Genomic DNA, 24,126 nt, shown 5'->3' on the forward strand with positions numbered 1-24,126 from the left:
CCTCTAAAGTTAATAAGACTATAGAGGGACAATAGTGAGGGATTTCCTGTGTGGAAGAAACCCGTTCGGCAATTAAGGACATGAGTATTGGAAGTTTGGGTTAATCGAGTCGTCTTATCCTCTTTATCCGGCTTAGCATCTCCGTTTCTCCTACAGTCGCTGGAAGATAGACTTAATGATGTTACAGGAAGAAGGCTTCATCCGATACAAACTCTATTCTTGTAAACATTTGGCCACAAATGGTTTATTTTCTTACGCAACCGTACAAACTCTGTGTTATAATAACCGTTCCTTTTCTGTTGCAGTTAGCTAAAGCTTGCAAGAAAAAAATTTTTTTTTTTTTTAGAAAGATCTTCTACTGTGGTGGGTCAGCGATATACACTTAAAATGGCAATAACATCCTGGATTTAGATCCCCACGGTAAACAGAATGTGGATTGTCTATTGTGTAGTTTTACAGAAACAGCAAACAACGTTTAGATTGTCTATTGTGTAGTTTTACAGAAACAGCAAACAACGTTTAGATTGTCTATTGTGTAGTTTTACAGAAACAGCAAACAACGCTTAGATTGTCTATTGTGTAGTTTTACAGAAACAGCAAACAATATTTAGATTGTGATGCATAAGGTTTTACAGAAACAGCAAACAACGCTTAGATTGTCTATTGTGTAGTTTTACAGAAACAGCAAACAACGTTTTTCCTTATGTTTTAAAGACATTGTCTCTTGAAATTTTCTCTGTAAAGTGATGTACGTTGCTGATGCATAAGGTCAAAGAGTAAACAAATATTTAAGATACTGATGCATAAGGTCAAAGAGTAAACAAATATTTATGATACTGATGCATAAGGTCAAAGAGTAAACAAATATTTATGATACTGATGCATAAGGTCAAAGAGTAAACAAATATTTATGATACTGATGCATAAGGTCAAAGAGTAAACAAGTATTTATGATACTGATGCATAAGGTCAAAGAGTAAACAAATATTTATGATACTGATGCATAAGGTCAAAGAGTAAACAAGTATTTATGACAAGATTTTCTCTTTTTCACTTTTTCTACATTCAGTTGACATCATAATATATTTTAGAATGACGTGCTATAGATCAAACCAAAAATGACTCCTACCTATGGTACAATGTAATCCTCTTATGAAATTCAATCAAGGCCGCACTTCACAGCTACTAACTCGGATGATGTACTCCATTGATTTGTTTTATTGGCTTACCTTTAGGCTGGGCGTGGCCAAATGGTGATGAGTGATATCTAGTTGAGATATCAGATGAAATGACATTAAATCTGTGTCTCCTTCTGGTGAACAGTTTTATATTGGGATGGTTACTTAACCTTTTGGGCCCCTCGTCTAGCACGTGTCAGTCAGAGTGACAGTATCAATATCTTTTCAATTTTGTGTAATAAAGTAAGAAAATATTGTATTTTCAATTTTGTGCAATAAAGTAAGAAAATATTGTATTTTCAATTTTGTGTAATAAAGTAAGAAAATATTGTATTTAATGTTGATGCTAAAACTGTATTTCTGATACGAATAACTAAATCAACTTCTATACTGACTTATTTGAGGGTAAACATCCATTCCTACTGATTGAGCAAACAACAAACTTCGTATCTTAGTACAGTTTGAAAAAGTCAACAAAACTATGTTAGACATCTTTGCTCAAGTACAGAAGGGAAAAAAAAGCCTTATCAGTCATTTCATAATTTTAATATAAGCGATAGTGCTGCCATCTTTTTATATCACAAACAACTATTATTATTAAAATGCATTGAAGAAACCAAGATGCTGTATTTGCTGTCGCAAGAATGACTGCTTTGGTACTTTTATATAATCCAAAGTTTTACATAACATAATAATAACGTAGCTTCCCCATCAAGTTATATGTTTTTCATAAAAATAAATTCTCTTTTTCCGGTTTACAACTTCCTTTTTTATTCTTACAGGTATGACTTTTTAGAAACTGTGACGTCTGATGGGGTCACAGGTCAACTCATTATTCGCAATACAGACCGAAGAGATTCCGCTCTGTTCACTTGCAGAGCATCAAACATGTACGGCCAAGATGAAAGCAACATTCAGCTGCTGGTTCAAGGTAATAAAACGTTAAACTTATTACAAAACTTAAAGATTTAATGTATTAAAATAAACGTGGTGCAGGCAGAACAACCATCTCTCTTTCGTTGTTCTGTATGTTTTTCAAAAAACTCACACATTGAACTTTAAAACAACCGTATTTAAAACACTAAAACTTCAATCTTTCAACTCTGTCTTTCCTCAGGGTTTGAGAAACGAATGTGGAAGCCGAGGTACATTAATTGAAAGATATATCTATTGAACTTCAAGATTCTCTGGTTTGTCCGTGGTATGTTTACGAACTTAAAACGTTAAAATTCGGAAATTACACATCCACGCGAGTAAGCAGAGCGCAAATAGTCTATTGTGTAGCTATGCGCTGAAACAAAAGAAATGAAACACTTAAATAAACACGATTTTCAGACACTAAATTACTGTTTTCTTAAGTCAAGCCGGGTGTGGATTTTCAGACACTAAATTATTGTTTTCTTAAGCCAAGCCGGGTGTGGATTTTAAGACACTAAATTATTGTTTTTTTAAGTCAAGCCGGGTGTGGATTTTCAGACACTAAATTACTGTTTTCTTAAGTCAAGCCGGGTGTGGATTTTCAGACACTAAATTATTTTTTTTTTCAGTCAAGCCGGGTGTGGATTTTCAGACACTAAATTTTTTTTTTTTCAGTCAAGCCGAGTGTGGATTTTCAGACACTAAATTATTGTTTTCTTAAGTCAAGCCGGGTGTGGATTTTCAGACACTAAATTATTGTTTTCTTAAGCCAAGCCGGGTGTGGATTTTAAGACACTAAATTATTTTTTTTTTAAGTCAAGCCGAGTGTGGATTTTCAGACACTAAATTACTGTTTTCTTAAGTAAGCCGGGTGTGGATTTTCTAAATTACTGTTTTCCGGGTGTGGATTTTCAGACACTAAATTATTGTTTTCTTAAGTCAAGCCGGGTGTGGATTTTCAGACACTAAATTACTGTTTTTTTAAGTCAAGCCGGGTGTGGATTTTCAGACACTAAATTATTGTTTTCTTAAGTCAAGCCGGGTGTGGATTTTCAGACACTAAATTATTGTTTTCTTAAGTCAAGCCGGGTGTGGCCCGATAGTTAGTGTATCGGGCTTTGCGGTTCGTTGCTGAACACTCTTTGAACTTTCAACAGTAGATGCGTTATGAAAGTGGCTCCTGACCCGTAATTTAGTAGTGAAGAAAATGAAGTCTAAATCTTAGGGCACATCCTTACATCTACATTTATTATAAAACATGTTTAATTCCACAGATTATCGTCTTATGAGTGTTGAATTAAAGATAACACCCTTGTAAATTTTGTTCCTAGTTATTTGGTATCACATGTGTGGAATTTCTTGTGTTTAGCGCCTCACATTGGAGCTTTGAGAAAATAATTATATTCTATTACAGATATAATAAGTACATATAAAATTTGATATTGCTTTTAGTAGACTTTTACGATAATTTCACGTATTTAAGTTAGATTGAATAATTCAACAATTCAGGTGGTGTTTGGGGCGAAGTTTACATTAAATTCTAACGAAATGTGACTCTAAAAATTCATTTAAATAAGAATAAGAATGAATACGAAGTAAAACTATGATATTTTCCTCAACCCGGTTTGCTGTCCAGTCTCGTAGCTTCAGTGTCCACGCTTTGGTCATTTTTGTTCCTCGGAGATAAAATTTAGTTTAACGCACATGTAGCACTGAAATACGCACAAAACGACTTTAGAAGTGGTCCATTTTTTAGTTTGAAGTGCATTTGTTAGGAATTTACAAATTCTTGAACTTTCCCTACAGAACCCCCTGACACTCCCCAAGATGTCAGAGTTCAAGATTTCACCAGCAGAACAGTGTCTCTAAGTTGGTCGCCATCGTATAGTGGTAACAGTCGTATCACTAAGTACATCGTGCGTTATCAATTGGCTACTGACTCGAAATCTGACTTAGCAGGTAAGGATCTAAAGGGGTAACACCCCCCATATCGCTATGTACATCGTACGTTATCAATTGACCACTGACTCCAAACTTGACTAGGCATTAAAGGATCTAAAGATTAATACAAATAGTGGTGGAGCATGTACGTATTAGTTTGTGGTCATTTTCAATAACTGTATTAATATAAAAATTGACTTTACATAAATTCGAATTACTTTTTTTTTTCAGTCTGACTTACATAGGAAGAAATTTATAAGTGAAACTGATTAACTATGTGCTTTTAAGCACTTTAGCTTATAGTACTGTAAAAAGTGTCAGAACAAAATAAAAAATAGATTTCAGGCTACACCAGAAGATAAGGCATAGGTAACATTTTATCAATCTGCATATTTCGGGCGACAGAACGTAGATAGAAGTGTTTGAGTTTACCAAACTGTTAATATTTAGTGAGTCCACCTATTGGTTTGATAACAGTCTTTCAGGCATTGTTATACCATATTTAATCAAAGTGTTATTTAGGGTTTCACTCCACATCTCTCTGATGCACTCCCATAAAGTTTCTTTGAAAGTAACTTTTGATTTATCAAGTTTTTTAATCAAGCAAATCACAGATCTGCTCAACTGGGTTGACATCATGGTTCTGTGGTGGTCATTGCATCTTTCATAGATAAGTAATTTCTGTATAGGTTGGATGAGTGTTAATAGTCATTGTCTCTTGGTAGCAAAATTCTCTACCAGTATAATACGCAAACTACTGGGTATACCATAATGGATCAGTATCTGATGATACTTGTGTTGATCCGTTATTTCATATACGTGTTTTGTAAACATCTTTTGTCTTCTTAACATAAAACACCCCAAAAGCATCATGCTGTCTCCCCCATGCTTCATGGTAGGTACTATGCACTGAGGTAAGTATCTTTTACCTTTCATTTACCAGACTTGTAACCTACATTTTGAACCAAATATTTCAAACTTGGACTCAGTTGTTCATAATACCCTTTTTCTATCATCAACAGTCCGGTTTCTGTACTAAGTAAATGTCATTCTCTTGACAATATTTGGAGATCGAAGTAAAAGTTCTTTAATTACTACACGACCAAATATTCCATTCTCGTCAAGTCTTCTTGTTACTGTAGATCTGGACACCTTTCTGTCATCTGGTCCATGGTCATTTATCTTACGCTTGAGATCAGTAGCACTCTTTTTTCTGTCCTGCAGGCTACATAAACAAAGATATTTAACATCAGTACCATTGAGTTTAGGTGTTCTGCCTCTTCCTTTCATATTTCAGATATACTTGTGTCTGTCTCATGATGTAAGAAGTACTTTGTGTTTGTGGAGCAATTCAAATCTTCAACAATTTATCAAAGAGTTCAACCATCATTACATAAAGCTTTTATATGATCTCTCTGCTCTACTGACAATTCTCTACACTTTTTTGGGCCGTGTCATGATAACAAAATTTAATGTATATAGTGTTAATTAAAGATTGTTTTTATCAATATGTGCTCTTAAATTCATTTCTTCTACAATATACCGACACCATAGTCTAGTTTTTGTTATATAGTTAAGATATTGCATGAAGTACATTAACAGTTATTTCAGATCTCAGACTTCATCATTGTGTTCAATCAAGCAGAACCCTTATGACATGCCCTTGGTTCAAGCATGTGGGAATTTAAAAACAAATGATAAGTATTCTCACCTTGGTTCATTCAGTTGTCAACAAGGATCAGTGAAGTGTTACCATAGTATTGAAATCTACATTCTGTAATGATATGGAAGAATTAGTCCCATAAAATGGAACGAATAACAAAATAGTGATACTTTTGCCCATCATTGTAGTTCACAAAATAAAAGTTCTAACTGATATGATTCTATAACATACAGCGTCTTAACCATTGCTATGTTTGTTGTATCTCAACCCACCTCAAGAGTCCTGGTTTTAAACGAAAGGTATCGTCGGCACTGGATATGGTTGACATGTGATTATCCACTCTTCTCTCACTTCAAAATTCCTATTGTTATTTTCAACACATTATAATGTGTAAGGTTGAATTTGTTTAGCTTTGCTATAGCGGCTCTTAGAATGACTCTATCTTAGAACGACTCTAATTTTTTTTCATGTTTGTTTGTTTTCAAGTACAAATTTTTAGCTCATAGCTCCGTCATCTCTTGTCAGATTTGAGATCTAATTGCAGTTTTGAGCTCCTAGCTCCAAACCTTTCGATTGATATATTGACCACACCCAAAGTCTCGTAGATTAACTTCGGTTTGAAGGTAGGCTGGTAGAGATCCGGATGAGTAATAAAACTGAATCAGATATCCGTGCGCTCCATCCTTGGTTTTTCTAGCGCAGGAAAGTATTATATATTAATTTAATATCTCGCCATTTCTCGGGATTTGTACCCCTGAAGGGTCAGGTGCACTTTGATCTCTTCCTCCTTCTTTTACTTTCATGATCATACAGTGTAGGTTGGTATGGCTACTGCTTTAGGGTTAGAGTGGTCTGAGCTTACTCTGACCCTTTTCAGGGCAATGTCCATCTACTAGTTTCGTAGTACACTTATCAATATTATTTGTTCTATCAGTAGGAAGTCTAGTTTGATGGTAGACTCTTTTCTATCTTCCTTTTATTTATATATCGATATATTTATTTTTATTATTTTTATTTAGTTTTTGGTTTTATAATTTATTTTGTTTAAAATATTTGTTAATCGGAAAGAGATGTTTAGGACTATCTTCATCATGTATGAGGTACTTGTCTAGTTAGCATAATAATTCATTTTTCATCCAATTGTTATCAAAATACGTTATTGTAATGTGTAGTAGTTCATCTGGTATGGTTGGTATGTTTGAATATTTGTGTATGAATTTAGGTTATGTTGTTCTGTGAACTCTATATGCTGTCGTGGGGAGTCTGTTTTGTATTGTTTCCAGCTTGGTTTTGATTATTTTGTCACTTACAGTAATCCAAGCTGGAGCTGTATGAGTGGTCAAACAATTTCGGAGTGCCCTTTCTGACGAGGATGGCTTGTATCTCATATTCACCCGGAGATTTGTTTTTTGTGTTTTTTTTATTGTTTCATGAAGTTCATGTATGGATATTTCTTTCGTTAGGATCGTGTCGTCAGTTTATGTGTCTTGCGTTTGTTTTAGATACACTCTAAAATTGGGAAAATTGGTTCAAATTGGTATTTATTGTTTAGTATATAATTTGTGACTGCTATAAAAATAAGTATTCATATCTAGATCAGTGTGTGTTTTAAATGTATTCTGTAGTTGAAAGCTTCGACTTTTCCTTATTTGTGTAAGTTATTGTATTATTGTATTCAAGTGTAGGATATTTTCTTGCAGCTGAATTATCATTGGTGAGTCGTCTAAGGTGTATCCAGAATTTCCTCGAGTCATTTCGTTTAATTTTATACAAAAGTCCCATTTATCTTGTTTTACTTGTTTTATTTGTGTTCTAATGTGATTTCGTATTTTGCTTACTGGTGTTTTGGTTTCACTATTTCTTGTTATCACGAATTGTTTCTTGTTCTTTGCATTATACCAAAGAATGCTGTAACGTATTGATGAAATCAATTCAAGACGCCAGATTAAATAAATACATGTGATATACATAAAACTGTCTATTTAACTACGATGTTTGACTCACTAACGAGTGGAATGACCGTTAACTCTGTTTAATAACACTTTCGTTTGTAGTGTTTAGTAACTGTTAATTCCATTATGATAAATATAACATTTCACTCTGTTTATTGTTGGTTTCTTTTTGGGGGAGGGAATTTGCTGTTTATAGTCACTAATGTAATGGTCGGTTTCAGTAATGTATTTTGTTCAATGGACTTAGTGATGACTGAAACGGACGTAAACGTTTCGCTCTCACTTACCACCATCCCCTCCCAGAAAAAGGTTTCTCATATATTACTTATTCGTAACCTGAGGATCCCGTGTTTGAATCCCCGTCCCACCAAACATGCTCGCCCTTTCAACCGTGGGGGCTTATAATGTGACGGTTAATCCCACCATTTGTTGGTAAAAGAGTAACCCAAGAGTTAGCGGTGAGTGGTGATGACTAGCTGCCTTTCTTCTAACCTTACACCACTAAATTAGGGACGGCTAGCGCAGATAGCCCTCGTGTAGCTTTGCGCTAAATTAAAAAACAAAACATTATCGACAAGTATTTTAGAAACTAACCTAAGATGGTTATTACTCCGACCAATCTTAATGAATGTTTCGACAGAAACTGACTTCATATTATATTGTCGAAAGAAAACATTTATTAGTAACGTTTTTATGATGTTTATTAACCTCAAAAATTGTAATCAATTTTTTTTTTCAAATCCAACTTTACTTCTAAAGAGTATAAGTGAAAGTGAAGATAAGTTAACCATCTGTTTGAATTTTTACATTTGCTACAACTGATGAGTTGTTCAAACTTATAAACACACAGATCCTTCAACAAATAACATAGGAATCACACCAACAGAGATTACCATCCCAGCCTCTGAGACTAAAGCTACGATCACAAGTCTTTCCCCGGTAACAACGTTCTCCTTCAGAGTAATAGCTGTGAACAACCTCGGTCATAGTGACCCTAGCGGAGCTGTTGTCGTCACCACCAAAGAAGAAGGTACGATGATAAGATTTATTTATATCTCTGATTCGCCTTAATTACAATTCATAGGTTTTTAAGTACTTTCATAGACACATTCTGAAATAAAGCGGTGATTTTTTCTGTCTGATAATATAGTAATAAAGGCCATATTTTGAGATTTCCGTTGCAGCAACAGACACAGCGCTCAATAGGTTTGCTGTTGCTGTTGTTATTTTACAAAAGTTACAACAATCAACATGCGCTACCTTTGACAAAATACAGAATAACTCTGTAGTAAGTCTGATGGTTCACACCTCTAAAACCTAGATTTCAATGTTCATGTTTATTTGTTTGTTTGAAGTCAAGCGCATAGCTACACAATGGGTTATCTGCGCTCTGCCCCCACGAGTATCGAAACCCAGTTTCTAGCACCGTAAGTACGCAGGTATACCGCCGTGCCACTTGGGAGCTCAATACTTATGGTGGGTACAGCACAGGTAGCCCATTGTGTAGCTTTGTGCTTAACAATAACCAAAACAAAACAAACGTGTTAAACAGAATAAGTAGAACACATAAACTACATGCCTATCTGTGAAATCGTATGACACCAGTCGTCTCATACTAAAAAGAATTAACCACGTACGTCACTTCAAGGACTCGACTTAACTTTCAACAGAAGTTTGCTGATACAAAACGTTAGAGAAGTTTAACGCTTTAAGCGAATCGGAAAATTATAAGATCTCGCCATTGAATTCATATTCAGAAGAATTAGGAAGTTAAGCGTCAGAGTAATTTTGTTTGTACTTTTTATAATTAAGGGATTAAAGAAAACATTAATAATAAAAAAGCACGGATAGAATACACAATAATAGAACACACACTTAGAGCTTATATATAGTTTAGTATATCAGCTTAAGACATGCGTTTATTTATTTAACGACGTGGGCTCACAACCAGAAAGTAGTGATTTATTAAAGTACTATTGTACAATCTGTAAATTTAATAATATTGTTACTTTATTTTATAATTTCTATATTATCCGGCAGATGGCAAATTTTTGTTTTATAATTTCAATAATATCCAGCAGATAGCAAATCTTTATTTTATAATTTCAATAATGTCCGGCAAAAGGTAAATTTTTATTTTATAATTTCAGTAATGTCCGGTAGATGGCAAATATTTATTTTACAATTTCAATAATGTCCGGCAGATGGTAAATTTTTATTTTATAATTTCAGTAATGTCCGGTAGATGGCAAATCTTTATTTTATAATTTCAATAATGTCCGGCAGGTGGTAAATTTTTATTTTATGATTTCAATAATCCCCGGTAAACGGTGAATTTTTTATTTTATAATTTTCAAAATGTCCAGTAGATGATGAAAGAACGTATATAGACTTTCATCATGAGATTGTCACATATATATTGCTTGTTTTTCAATATTTCATGTTCACAGCTGGAAATTAATTATAAGGTATATCTGATATTTCTTCATTAGCACCCGGTGGTCCGCCTCGCGGTGTTACGATCCAAGCGTTATCATCTAGTCAAGTTAAGGTGACATGGAAGGTATGATTGGTTATTAAAAAGTTTTGACGTAAAAAACGTTAAATATAAAGATATATTCTTGGTCTCGAAAGTGTAATAGTTATCTCATTTGTAGATTATGATTATAAAGATTTCTTTGAGGTTTATCAATCCTGTTGAAAAATCCGTATATTTCCATGTTAGTAGTAGTTTAAAAGGTTGTAACTAAAACAATACTTTAGTATGCGTATAAGACATAGTTTGCTTTCTATTGTGTAATGCAGGTCGTATAGTATAACTGTAAGCAACCAGTTCAGCTAAAACACCTTTTAACTGAAAGTTTGTGTAACAATAACGATATTTTATTTAATCTATGCACAGAAGAAAAAAAAATCGATTATTGTAGCTTACCAATGCATAGACTAATGAGGCATTTTTTATATAAATTAAATACATTAGCTCCTGGACTAATGCATTATTTCGTTAAATATTGTTCAAACACATCAGTCCATGGAATATTGCATCATTTGGTTATACAATTCCTAACTATACCAATACGTATGTGCTGTTTGATTAGATAATACTTAAATACACCAATCTATGGATTATTTAATTATAGATTGTCTGAATAGCCAGTCCATGAATTAATACATTATCTAATTGTATATTGCTTAAATAACTAATCCATGAACTAATGCATTATTTGGTTAGATATAACCTGAATACATCAGTCCATGGACTAATGCATTGTATGATTAGATATTATCTAAAGAAACTAATCGAATGACAATTGCATCATTTGGACTTATAACACCTGAATACATCAATACGTTATTTGGTCAGATATTATCCAAATAAATTAGTCCATAGACTAATCCATATCTTGACCAGACATCAGCTAGTTTTTAGATACTGGAGAAATCTTCAATCGGCAGAGATTTTTAAAAGCGTTATTACGTAAGTTTATCACGAAAAATTTCGAAACCAAATTATTTTGTTTCATAGGAAAAACTGGTAAGCAGTTAACACTTTGATGTCTTTTTGAAAACTTCAATTTTTTTCCTTTAATAGGGCATGCGGCGCATTCGGCTTTGTGAAGTTATAGTTTTAAATAGGTGCCCACTGCGATTACCAGCACAGGAACGACCAATATTCAGAAATCAGGTGCTGGAAGCTAATTAAAGCTGTTATCAGAGAAAACAGTCCTCGACGTGTTAGTTCTTATCTTCCAAACACTACGTAATTACAGGCAAAAAAGACTTTCATCCTTTGTGGTTGTCCGAGCATGGCAGAGTGGTCAGCGTTTCAGGTTGTGGGTCTCAAATTCCTTGGCTCGCGTTTCATCATCGCCAAGAAAAAAAGTCGCTTCGCGATTTGGACGTGTGTATGGCTTGTAAGGGTGACGATCAAATCCCACTAAAAGGCCTAACGCAAATAGTTCCAAACGTTGTCGGTAGGTGGTGTTGACCAACTGTTTTCTATATAGCATGTCACTTCAAAATAAGGGACGCCTAGAGCAACTAACCCTCAAGTAGCTTTGCTTGAAATTCAAAAAACAAAGAAGTCTCGGGAAGGATATGAGAGGTCCGTTTTAGCCCTAATAAACGAATTTCAGGTGACTAAGCAGCAGAGCGGTGTTTTAATAATTAGCCATATCGGCTGATTGCTTTTCATAGCTTAACTAGTCCATCAAGCGAACATAAACGTAGTTCGTCTTTTTTTTTTTTTCCGCTTAATCCATCAAAATAAAACTCCACTTCTAGTTTATAAGTTGAAAAACAAAAACTTTACAACGGTATTACTTAATTGCGCTAATAGCTAGCTAGGCTTAGTTCATACCTACGTTAGTTTGACTTACAAAACACGCGTTTGTAACAACTGTCCACGAACCGATGCATTCCCATTAGTTTGTACACGTTAGCCATTAGGCCACATTCGATTAATTACACTGCACAACAATGTTTTTGAAAAGTTTTGCTTCCTGAAAAGTTTTTGCTGATTGTGACAGGTACCTGGTTGGTATGTACAAATATAGTTTTGGTTTTGCTTCATCACGTAGGAACTCTGAGAAATAGACAGTTAACTGTTTACCGGCAATAATGTATTTAATTGCGTTTATGTTTCTAGTACGCTATTAAGTTCAACAGAAGTTCGTTTGTATTCAATATCCGTTGCATCACGTTGCAGTGTCCAACAGTAGTCAGCAAGCATTGACGGATTCCAGTTGCCCTGATATCGTTTTTCCATTGTAGCAATGTCCTGGTGAAACTGAAGATTTTGATGAAACGGTACGTGATGGGCAAATCTGGATGTGATTTTCGTGATCAGCAGCCAAAAATCTACAAGGAACACCCAACAGTGTTCAGGAAGCAAAACACTGTTGTGCGGTGTTATTTTTTGAGCCTGTTCGCATGTCTTCAGTGTTTGATTTGATGACAAATAACTCTATTTGATAACAACGAAGTTTTGAATCGGCTGTTATGTATAACCAAAGAAACTTTATCACGGGTTTAGCGTAGTAACAAATAAACAGTTTTGCGCAAGGTTTCATTTTTATCAGATTTTAAGTATTGTTGCTCTAAACGCTTTTTAAACTACAATTCTCCTTGTTTTTCATCTCACTTTTATATAGCTATACATAAAAATTATTTTGTTATATAAAACACTTATTTCCATATTACTGACTCGGTTAAACTGTCTAAATGATCCAAAGCTTATCCCACACAAAATGTGAAGATATACACTGCAGACATTTCACGAATTGTTTCAATTACAGATTTGCCGCCCTCCGCTAGTACAGCGGTATGTCTTCGGATTTACAACGCTAAAATCAGGGGTTCGACTCCCCTCGGTGGGCTGAGCAGATAGTCCTTTGAGGGGCCTGGCATGGCCAAGCGTGTAAGGCGTGCGACTCGTAATCCGAGGGTCGCGGGTTTGCGCCCGCGTCGCGCCAAACATACTCGCCCTCCCAGCCGTGGGGGCGTTATAATGTGACGGTCAATCCAACTGATAAAAGATTATCCCAAGAGTTGGCGATGGGTGGTGATGACTAGCTGCCTTCCCTCTGGTCTTACACTGCTAAATTAGGGACGGCTAGCACAGATAGCCCTCGAGTAGCTTTGTGCGAAATTCCAAATCAAACAAAACAAACAAACAGATTTGCTGGTAGCAAATCCGTTTGAGATAGACAATATTCAGAAATACATTCCGTCATATACAAACCTACAGTGTATAGATTTTCTTTTAAAATGCATAACAAAATGTCGTATATAAAATATCCCATTCAAATTCAGTCACGTATTTCTTGTATTGGAGAAAATAAAAACTTAAGTAACAATATTTTATTACTCATACGTATCAAGCAAAACAACACTGTAAGAAGTATTTGAAGATGTAGCTAACGATAGCCATCACTGCTGTTCTGGTATGCTCAAAATAAAATATGGGGTTTAATTAAATATAAAAACCCTAAACGTACACTCGTCGTATGGTTATATTATTTTAAAACTGCTGTTAATTATAAATAATCTTTCCATCTTTATATATATATGCCTCATAATCTTGGTCATAATAAAGTTCAGTATTAGAAAAACAAACTCTGCACTTTGTAGAAGCACACAATACAATTAGTTACCGACAGTTGTGTTTCAAATTTCCACGAAGAACCACCGTTCTTAGACGTAGCATATTATTAAAGAACCACCATTTCCAGGCGTAGTGTAGCGTGTAATAATCGCTTTTTCCAGGCACAATGTGTTGATTAATGCCACAAGTGATAACAATGGTGAAACTCTATAAAGTTTTCCTTGAAGTATGTTAGAAAAATGTATAACTGATTAAAGATTGTAGCAAACAAAAACTCGATACGTGCGCGTGTATATATATTTATACATATATTTAAAATGTTTGCAGTATCTTCTTTAATTCTTCATGTCATCAATTGTTTAGATCTGTAATTTCTGTAACGTTTCTTCTGTATTAGATGTTTTATTACATGTTACGTTTACAATGTTTAAGCTCACGTTGTGCTACTTTAAATCCAATATTTCCCGCCATTGCCCTGAGGCAATTGAAATTGAATTAAGATGAAGTTTAATTTTTTAACTGAATGTCGTTTCTTCGAGTTATCTAATTATTTACGTGCCAAAACATTTAAGAAAATTAAAGAAATAACTCTAATCATAAGTAATTATTAGAGAAATAATCAATTATGAATGTAATATTAAGTATATAGAGTGGTTGAATGTAAATAAACATTAATTTAGTTTTGGGTTACATGCTCGGCCTTTCAGCCGTGGGGGCGTTATAATGTTACGATCAATCCCACTATTCGTTGGTAAAAGAGTAGCCCAAGAGTTGGCGGTGGGTGGTGATGACTAGCTGCCTTCCCACTAGTATTACACTGCTAAATTAGGGACGGCTAGCACAGATAGCCCTCGAGTAGCTTTGTGCGAAATTAAAAAAAAACCAAAAAAACAAACGTTTTGGGTTTGCGCACCACCGACGTCTCCGGCGACTACACACAGTGAAATTTATTTTAATTTTTTTATACTATTACACTATAATATTCATCAAATTTGACCTAATACATTACCGAAGAAATCACTATAAGAACTGTATCTTAGAAACATTATTCAACTTAATTATTTGATGTGCCTTTAAAAGGTTAACACAATTCATTTGAGAAATTAGTAATGTTATCAAACTGAAGGTGGCGGTGTAAACCTGTAAGTATTATGCTTTGTGGAGAATAATTTTTCATTTCTTAATCCGTATTGGTTGTAGCCTCCGAAAAAGAACCAATGGCATGGAATGATCAAGGGATATTATGTCGGTTACAAAATAACCGATTCTTCAGGACAGTTTGTGTACAAGACTTTGGAGACAGGAGACGATTTTAAAGGAGAATGTGTCCTTACAGGCCTCCGTAGATTTACACGGTACACTGTTAAGATACAAGCGTTTAACAGCGTTGGAACAGGGCCGTCATCAGATCACGTCATTGTGAAAACATTAAAAGAAGGTAACACATTAAATACTTTGCAGGTTATTTAAGCGGAGTCTTCATAATGAACAAACCAAAATAAAATGGGCGGAAACTTCCTAGTTGAACGTGACTTCCGTCCTTTGTTTTCAGTAGTGAACAGAAGCACATGGACGGAAGCACATTTGTGCACTTTTTATAGTTACTCCTCCAAAACCTTCTTCACAAGTGTCACGTTGAACTAGAGAGTTGCTGTCTATTTCAACTTCGTTTATTTGACAAATTAACTTTTAGTTTTTTTTATATATAGTTATTAATAAGCGAATTTCTCTTACCCTTCACTAAAATGTGTAATTTTAGTCAATAAAAGAAAGAATCTATAATTACATTTCATTGTTGTATGAAGAGTATAATTTGTAGGCCGACCTATTTTGAAAAGAGACATTGGTTCAACTATGATTTATGTTTTAATATAATCGTCTATACATTTGCGCCAGCGTGATCTAAGGCCTTTCTCAAAGAACTCTTCGTCTTATTGGTTCTATATCCGTGAGGTGACGGTACGTAAGACATCATCATCATCCTGAAGTCATTGAGATTTCGGAAGGATTTTAAGGTTACAGAAGTGAAAAAAATCTCACCTAGGGCTAATTTCGGTGAGTAAGGGAGTGACTGAGTGATTCGAAGCCAACGTCATGGATAGCGTTCAAAGCAACCCGCGATTTTTGAGCTGGGCCATTGACCTATGGAAGAGAACGTTGTCCTTATGGAACAGTGCATTGTCCTTCGAAAGAAAACATTCTTTTGATAGAACAGCGCATTGCCCTATGGAAGAGAACATAGACCTACGAAAGAGAACATTCTTTTGATAGAACAGTGCATTGCCCTATGGAAGAGAACATAGACCTACGAAAGAGAACATTCTCCTGATAGATCATTGCATTGACCTATGGGAGAGAACATTCTCCTGATAGATCATTGCATTGACCAATGAAAGGCAACATTGTCCTGATGGATTATCACATTGACCAATGAAAGGCAACATTGTCCTGATGGATCATCACATTGACCTATGAAAGAGAACATTGTCCTGATGACGTACCTCACCATTTTATTTACTAGTCCTCTTCAATTTTCTTTAATTTCTTACGGTAATTGTTGATTGAGGACACACAGTGATCTCTTACGGTAATTGTTGATTGAGGATACACAGTGATCTCTTACGGTAATTGTTGATTGAGGACACACAGTGATCTCCCTTAACGGTTTGATTCCCTTCCAAATAATCAACTAATAAAAAGCTTGACAATCCAAAGAATTAATCATTTGATTTTCCTAACAGAATAGGAAGATAAACATGAGCGTTTCCATTGTAAACTTTGTACGAGTAATTTAGTCTTTGGGTAAAAGTATTGAACCCACGTTTCATCCATAGTTATAACTCTAATGAGAAAATCGTCAGGGTTATTACATTTGACGCTGTTACTAGAGATAACAAATATATGCGAATTATCTGTATTTATATATGTAAATCTCATATATCTCGTAAAAGAAACGGTGGTTCTTTAGTTTCAGTTTTATAAATATATTAATAAGTACTCGTACATTAGTATTATTATCCCTGTACATTGTATATATTGTATATATACATTGTATATATCTAGCTGTATTATTTTGTTTTCAATCTCTAAGTTTTTGCTTGGGTTTATTTTTGGATAAACTTTGCTTAAAGAGATTTGGAAGTAGTTAATTTTAACTGGAAGTTGCATATATATTAAAATATATATTTTTCTTGTATGTGCATATACAAATCCATTAATTTATTTCATTATAACTGAAGGTCTCATTTACTCACACGTTATTAATTATTTTTACTCTTCTTTTTCAGATCCACCAATGGCTATAGAGCTTTCTGTTGCCCGAGTAACGTATACGACTATTGACGTAGTATGGCGAAGAGATCCAATAGAATCCAATATCATTGGTGGTACTGTCAAACTGTCTTATTGGAATATAGCTTTAAAGCAACAAATTTATTTCGTTAGCTAATATCCCTGATTAGGCTATTCATTTAGGGTATTTGCAAATTAAAAATTCCAAAGCCTTTTATTTATATGTAAAAACGGCTCGTTTGGGTTGAGAAAAAGTTTTACGTAGAGGAGTGAACAACGTTTCGACCTTCTTCGGTCATCGTCAGGTTTACAAAGAAAGAGAGAGGTAGCTGACCGGAAGCTGACCACATGTTTGAAAGGGGTTGTGTAATGAATGTCGGAATGTAGAGGGCGGGCTTAGATGTTTGAATATACAATTTTCTACAAATATGTAACATCAGCCAGCTTATTCATCAAAGACTCTTTTAATTTCAAGTCTAATCTAAATCAACTTAATCATAAAGCCTTAATGGCCAGTTTCGATGTTATATCCCTCTTTACAGAAGTTTCAACCACTGAAGCCTGCAAGATAGCCTTAGAACTCCATATCCGAGACCCTAACCCAACTATAGACATTCCCAGTAACCAGTTAGCAACCCTCATAGAATTCACCACGATTAAGACAAACTTCATGTTCAACAACCACAACTATATACAAACAAATGGCCTAAGCATGGGCAACCCAGTATCACCAGTTCTAGCCAATATTTTTATGACACAAGTTGAAACACAAGCAATCAACACAGCATTACATCCACCACTATACTGGTATAGATATGTAGACGACACGGTTGCGGGATTCAAATCTACAGAACACATACTTAATTTTTTCAATCACATTAACGCTATACATCCCAACATCAACTTCACATGTGAACAAGAAGAAAGCAATCAAATATCATTTCTTAACCTCAAAATTACAAGAACCGACACACAATTCAAAACAGAAATCCACCGAAAAATCACCCATACATTCCTTGGGACTCAGCACATGAAACAAAACAAAAACTCGCTATACAAATTAAAAAAACAAATAAACAAAGCCATAAAACTATGCTCACCAGATAAAATTAACGATGAATTAGACAAAATAAAACAATACTTCATCAACATCAATAAGTTTCCTCCACAAACCGTAGAAAACATTATACGCACACACCTAGACAGAAAGCAAAATCAACCAACAAAAGTAAATATATCTCACGAATCAAAAAGATCACGAAACCATATACTGCTGCATACCATATATTCCCGACATCAGCAGAAAAATAACCAACATTTGGCAAAAACCAGTAACAAAATATGACATTCCAGTTAATACCAAATTTATTCAAAAACCCGGCACAAAACTGAGGTCTATACTATGTAAAAACTACACTGACAAACACCACACCAACATTATTTATAAAATACAATGTGATAACTGCCACGACTTCTATATTGGAGAAACAAGTAGAAAAATGGAAACCAGATTCAAAGAACATAAAAAGTCACCTTCACACGTTTTCGAACACTGCAAGTCAAATAAACACAACATAACCATAGAAAACACTCAAATACTAAATAAAGAAACAAACATAAAAAAACGCAAAATTAAAGAAGCCTTACTTATACAACTTAAGTCTAAAATAAACCAATACAAAGGAACACCTTTATATCTATATTAAAATAAAATAAATAATAATAAATAAAATAAAATAAAATAAATAATATTAAATAAAATAAATAATAATAAATAAAATAAATAATAATAAATAAAATAAATAATAATAAATAAAATAAAATAAATAATAATAAATAAAATAAATAATAATAAATAAAATAAATAATAATAAATAAAATAAATAATAATAAATAAAATAAAATAAATAATAATAATAATAAATAAAATAAATAATAATAATAATAAATAAAATAAAATAAATAATAATAATAATAATAAAATAAAATAAATAAATAGTATAAAATTATATATTCAAACACCTAAGCCCGCCCTCTACATTTCGACACTTATTACACAACCCCTTTCAAACATGTGGGCTTCCGGTCAGCTACCTCTCTCTTTCTTTGTGACCTGACGATGACCGAAGAAGGTCGAAACGTTGTTCACTCCTCTACGTAAAAATTTTCTCAACCCAAACTAGCCGTTTTTACATACATATATTTCTCTACCAGTAGGTTTTTCTCGACATCACTGATTTCCAAAGACTTTATTAAAACTATGTAACTTAAAAAAAAGAATCTTGGAGGCAGTACTAAAAAAAAAAAAAACGTACCCACGTACCCTGCAAACACTGCTTGTTTGTATGGAAAAAATATTAAAATACTTTAGGGCTAAATGTTTTACTTTAAAGAACTAACCTTGAATTCACATCCAATTGAAAATTACACCGATGTAAATACCACAGATATTAGGGCAGTAGTGGGAGTTTGCAAAACTTTTAATGCCTGCTATAAGTTTGTTTGTTCCTTACTTTGTCGATAACGTATATCGAAATGATTTTATTTGACTGGTGTGTGAAATATATATTGTCTTTTGAATTTTCATGTGGTTTACACTCTGTTTTCTCTATATTTATGTATAGTCTCAAAGAGTAACGCCTGTCTTTTGTAGTTACGCCACATAAAATGTAATCGGGCCCTCAACTTTTATCTCCTTATAACTGTAGCTACGATCCTGGCTGATTGATATAATAAAGTTAATATAATAATGCGACTGCCCTTCACTTCAAGCAAATGAAACTGTAGATCTCTTTCCCCTTGTAGGGTAATTCTTAACTTTGTTAGACTTTTCGGGCCTTCCATCTGTTTCTAGTCATCTCCAATAGGAGACCTAAAAGTCTTTTTTTTTTATGTGTGCTTCAAAAATATTTCATAATAAAATACACGTTTAAGTAGCAGGCTGAGCACATATTTTCGTAACTTTTTAAGTGAAAGACTAGACTTGTTTCAATTTATCACATCTGTAAGTTTCGTTTTTAGGATATCAATTTTATATCAAAGCCGAAAATGAAAACTGGCAAGAAACTACTGTTCACGGAGATCTTCAAGATTACACTTTTATAAACCTTCAGTGTGGAACTCGATACGAAATCTACGCTGTACCTTACAACGATGCCGGTAGAGGTCAGGCTAGTCAAATTGTTACTGCAAGGACAAACGGTAGAGGTAACGATATAACCTTTTAGTTTGATTTTTTTTCTTCAAATTCTTACCATATTTATATATATATTTTAAATAGATTGCATTTAAAAAATAAATTACAATTTAGTGATCATTTGGGGAACGATAGTTTCTCTTGTACTGGCATTTTGACGTCAAATTATTTTTGGGGTGAAATTATTTTCAATAAGTCAAAATTATCAATAATGAAACTCAGACAAATGGTCATCAAAATTATTCATTTTTTTACTTTTCAGGAAATAGTATTTTATAGCATTATGAAAAAACATGAAAAGAAGTCAGAGAACACATGTCTGAGTAAAAGGCTGATTATTACCGCCTGTTCTTCTGATACTTTCTCATTATCAATAATCTAGTGGTAGGACAGCTCTAAGTTTATCGACTTTCAATGCTAAAATATTGGATTCGAATCTCCCCGATGTACACAGAAAAATAGTGTTTTTTTTTTGTACAATGATACCAACTCTTTTGTCTTTTCAACCCGGTTGTCTTTTAATATTTTATATTCTTTTCTGGTTATTCTAATTTAGAATTATATACATATTAATGTGTGTTTTTTCATGACATTCACTTAAAATTAATATTATAAATATTTTTATGCGATCCGTCTTATTTTAGGCCACCATCTTACAGACACAAGATAACTCTGAGTAACCTTTGTGTAACTTGTCTTATACCATCAACTTTTCATCACTTATCGCCTCGACTCTTTTAATATTAACCTCTACTTTCAGCCCCTATTGCTCCACAAAAGCAACGTTTGCTAAAAATAAACACGACATCAGTGGTAATGGATCTTCACGCTTGGGACAGCGTAGGCTGTGCGATTGTCTCCATTGACATAAAATACAAGGGACTTCACGAAAAAAACTGGCTGGAACATATGGGTCACGTAAGTCCGGACATACAGGAAGTGACCATTCCCGGGTTGTTGCCCAGTTCTTCCTATCAGTTGCTGATTACTGCCCGCAACCCGGCAGGGTCCACTCAGGCGGAGTACACTTTCCGCACTTTAGTCAGAACAGGTGGTAAGATATCAGACATTACTGTAATATTGTCATTGTCTAAAATATTGTTTGCAATAATTTTCAACAATGGTGCTGTGTAATAAGAGCTGTTTTCGGTAAAAATAAAGCATAATTATAATATTCTTATTACATTAAGTATTGTTCCCAATAATTTTAACAATAGTAGTGTATAGAAACAACTGATTTCGATATAAATCAGGCAATATTATAATATTGTACTTTTGAAAAGTATTATTCTAAATAATTTTAACATTAATGCTATATAATAATTTATTATCGGTGCAAATAAAATGACCATTAGCCCTTCTAAACTATATTTATCGAGATATAATATAATTTATAGTTAAATGTTGGTATTTTATACAGAAACCTTAAAATGAGAATGTGTTTAAAAATATTATTATGTATTTATAAGCTCATTAAGTCAAAGGAATGTTCAATTCATATTAATATTAAATAGAAACATTTATAACACATTTAATATATCGTACACATTTATTACGTTTTAGCAGCCGCGGCATAACGGCTCATAGAGTGGTTCAGATTTTTGTTGTTTTTTTTTTTTCAAGTACAGATTTCTAGTTCTTATCTCCATCCATCTCTTGACTGATTTGCGTTTAAAGATTCCCTCTTGTTTTAAAATATCAACTACAAAGTATCAATAACTTGTTACGTATTATAGTTTATCTCGGACGGATCTCTGATTTTATTATGTTACGTACGTCACGCTTTACGATTTCAAATAACGGAAAACTTTAATTTAGAAGATAATTAAACGTTAATATGAGTGAACAAGATTGATAGGCACGATTTTCTTTTTTAACACAAATAAATGTTAATACACAAACAACAAAATATTGATAATAACGGTTACTAGAAATAGTTAATAAAATATTGATTTATATATATATATATTTTTTTTTACAAACGATATTGAGTTTTATATCTGGTTTAGAACTAAATATCTTAGCAACAGCTCAGGTCCACTATGCGCAATCTATTTTTATGTTAATACACAGATGCACTTCTTTTGACGAGAGTGTTAGCTAACCCTATTCTTTATATGTGAGTTTCTTTCTGCTGAACTTATGCGATGGCTTTGTAGAAATACCAACGTTCGAAGTTAAATGGTTTGTAATGTTCAAAATCTATAAATGTTCATGGTCAAATTCTGTAGTTTCCCTATTAATAAGCATTAATCGCAATTATAGCTTCCGATCCTTATATTATACTGACTGTAGCAGACCAACAATATTCTATTATTATCTCCGCGTCTTGCAATAGAGTGCTTTTATACTCATTAGGCGAGGTTCGCGAAAGTTCAACAATATTCGAAGATATACTAGTGTTTTCGTGAAACATGTATTGTTAATTCTTGCTTTCGAGAATTTTCTACAAATTTATAGAACAGGCGGGAATTCCGGATTACACAGCCAACAATACATGCAGCAAGCCAAAACAAACGCAAATATTAATGTAAATGTATAACAAACAGCAGATCCGTTACAAACTGAGCATTCGTTTCCTGAGAGCATGACCTTTTCTATTTATGGAACAAGACCTTTCCTCATTATGGAACATGACCTTTCCTCTTTTATGTAAGCGCTTCTCTTTTTCTTGTATACAGTTTTATTTATTTATATTTTCACATAATGCACATAATCACTGCAGAATTAATAACCCCAAACAACCTCTCCACTTCTACTCTATCAAGAGATAAGCAGAACTCAGATAACAAATCATCCAGTTTTCAGCTAATTAAACTAATATTCTAGTTAATACACAGACTATTAACCTGTTCAGTGCCGTAGACGAGATAACTCGTCCAAGCCGATAGGGGTAACACAGTGCCACGAACGAGTTAATTCGTTCTCAATAATACCTAACTTCAACGCTAGATGTCAGCACCATACATGCATTTGACCTACTTACAAATTGTTTCACTTTCTATCCAAAATGACGTCACGAAAAAAGTTACAAAATGAAAAAGCATTAGAATTGTATTTTGAACTTGGTTCGGAGTTGCCGTAGCAGCTGAAATACTTGGCAGTCAACAGGTTAAATGTTTCTTTTTCAATTTTTTTCCCCGTACACCAAACTCTATAGCTAATATTGCTACTCTTTATAGTGGACAATAGAACTGATTTTATACACCTATATATATTTAAATGGGTTTTAAGAAGGTTTAGTTTGCTCAAAGCGATTTTCTTCAGGTCCAACTGAAATCAGTTATTACCAGCAACATAAAAGAGCTACTTTAAACCAATTTATCTTTTTATACCTGCTAGAAGAAGCCCGTGTATTTTAACTATATCACATTCTTCCTCTCGCCTGTATAATGTTGTTTACATCTACGATTTTTGTATTCTTCCACAGACAGCCAGATAAGGACCCTGCAAGTCGACGAAAACAGAGTTCCCTTCTATTTAGAGATAGAAATCATTCTACCAGTCGTCCTGTCTGCTGTAGTAGTACTCGCTGTCCTAATCCTTGTCTGTTTGATCATGCGCAAAAGACAGTCTTCAGAAAGCTCTTATGGTGGTCAGATAACTTCTGTGTTTATTCATGAATTTGTAATAAAGTATTAATTTTATGTTTGACTTATTATTGCTTTAATCACTACACTTTTACACTGTGTACTCACTGTGTACGATGTTGAACACACGTCATTTTTATACAGTGTTTAATTTGTATGATGTATAAATTGAAAATACTAAATAAGAGTCAGTATTATGACATAAAATGTTTAAATGGTGACACTTTATAGTAAATGTTACGACATAACAAGGTCTTTAAATGATGACACTGAACGGTAAACATTATGACA

At 33.7% G+C, this 24,126-nt stretch overlaps 1 protein-coding gene across 8 annotated transcripts in view; it reads left to right on the forward strand.

Annotated features, from left to right (window-relative positions):
- The window catches only part of LOC143246574 (cell adhesion molecule Dscam1-like), a 114,079-nt gene that overhangs the window by 81,796 nt on the left and 8,157 nt on the right, over positions 1 to 24,126 (forward strand). For 7 of the 8 annotated variants that reach the window (XR_013026045.1, XR_013026046.1, XM_076493519.1 and 4 more), the window contains exons 13-21: positions 1,961 to 2,109; positions 3,903 to 4,055; positions 8,503 to 8,682; positions 10,145 to 10,215; positions 14,959 to 15,196; positions 17,046 to 17,144; positions 20,071 to 20,256; positions 21,006 to 21,299; positions 23,676 to 23,840. Coding sequence is in view for 6 of the 8 variants with exons in the window: in XM_076493519.1 (XP_076349634.1) it covers positions 1,961 to 2,109; positions 3,903 to 4,055; positions 8,503 to 8,682; positions 10,145 to 10,215; positions 14,959 to 15,196; positions 17,046 to 17,144; positions 20,071 to 20,256; positions 21,006 to 21,299; positions 23,676 to 23,840 (1,535 nt within the window). In the remaining 2 variants the exon portion in view is untranslated. The remainder of the gene's footprint in view (positions 1 to 1,960; positions 2,110 to 3,902; positions 4,056 to 8,502; positions 8,683 to 10,144; positions 10,216 to 14,958; positions 15,197 to 17,045; positions 17,145 to 20,070; positions 20,257 to 21,005; positions 21,300 to 23,675; positions 23,841 to 24,126) is intronic. The other variant, XM_076493514.1, reaches the window with a different exon arrangement.

This window comes from Tachypleus tridentatus, chromosome 3 (genome assembly GCF_004210375.1).
Source record: "Tachypleus tridentatus isolate NWPU-2018 chromosome 3, ASM421037v1, whole genome shotgun sequence".
Taxonomy (NCBI): domain Eukaryota; kingdom Metazoa; phylum Arthropoda; class Merostomata; order Xiphosura; family Limulidae; genus Tachypleus; species Tachypleus tridentatus.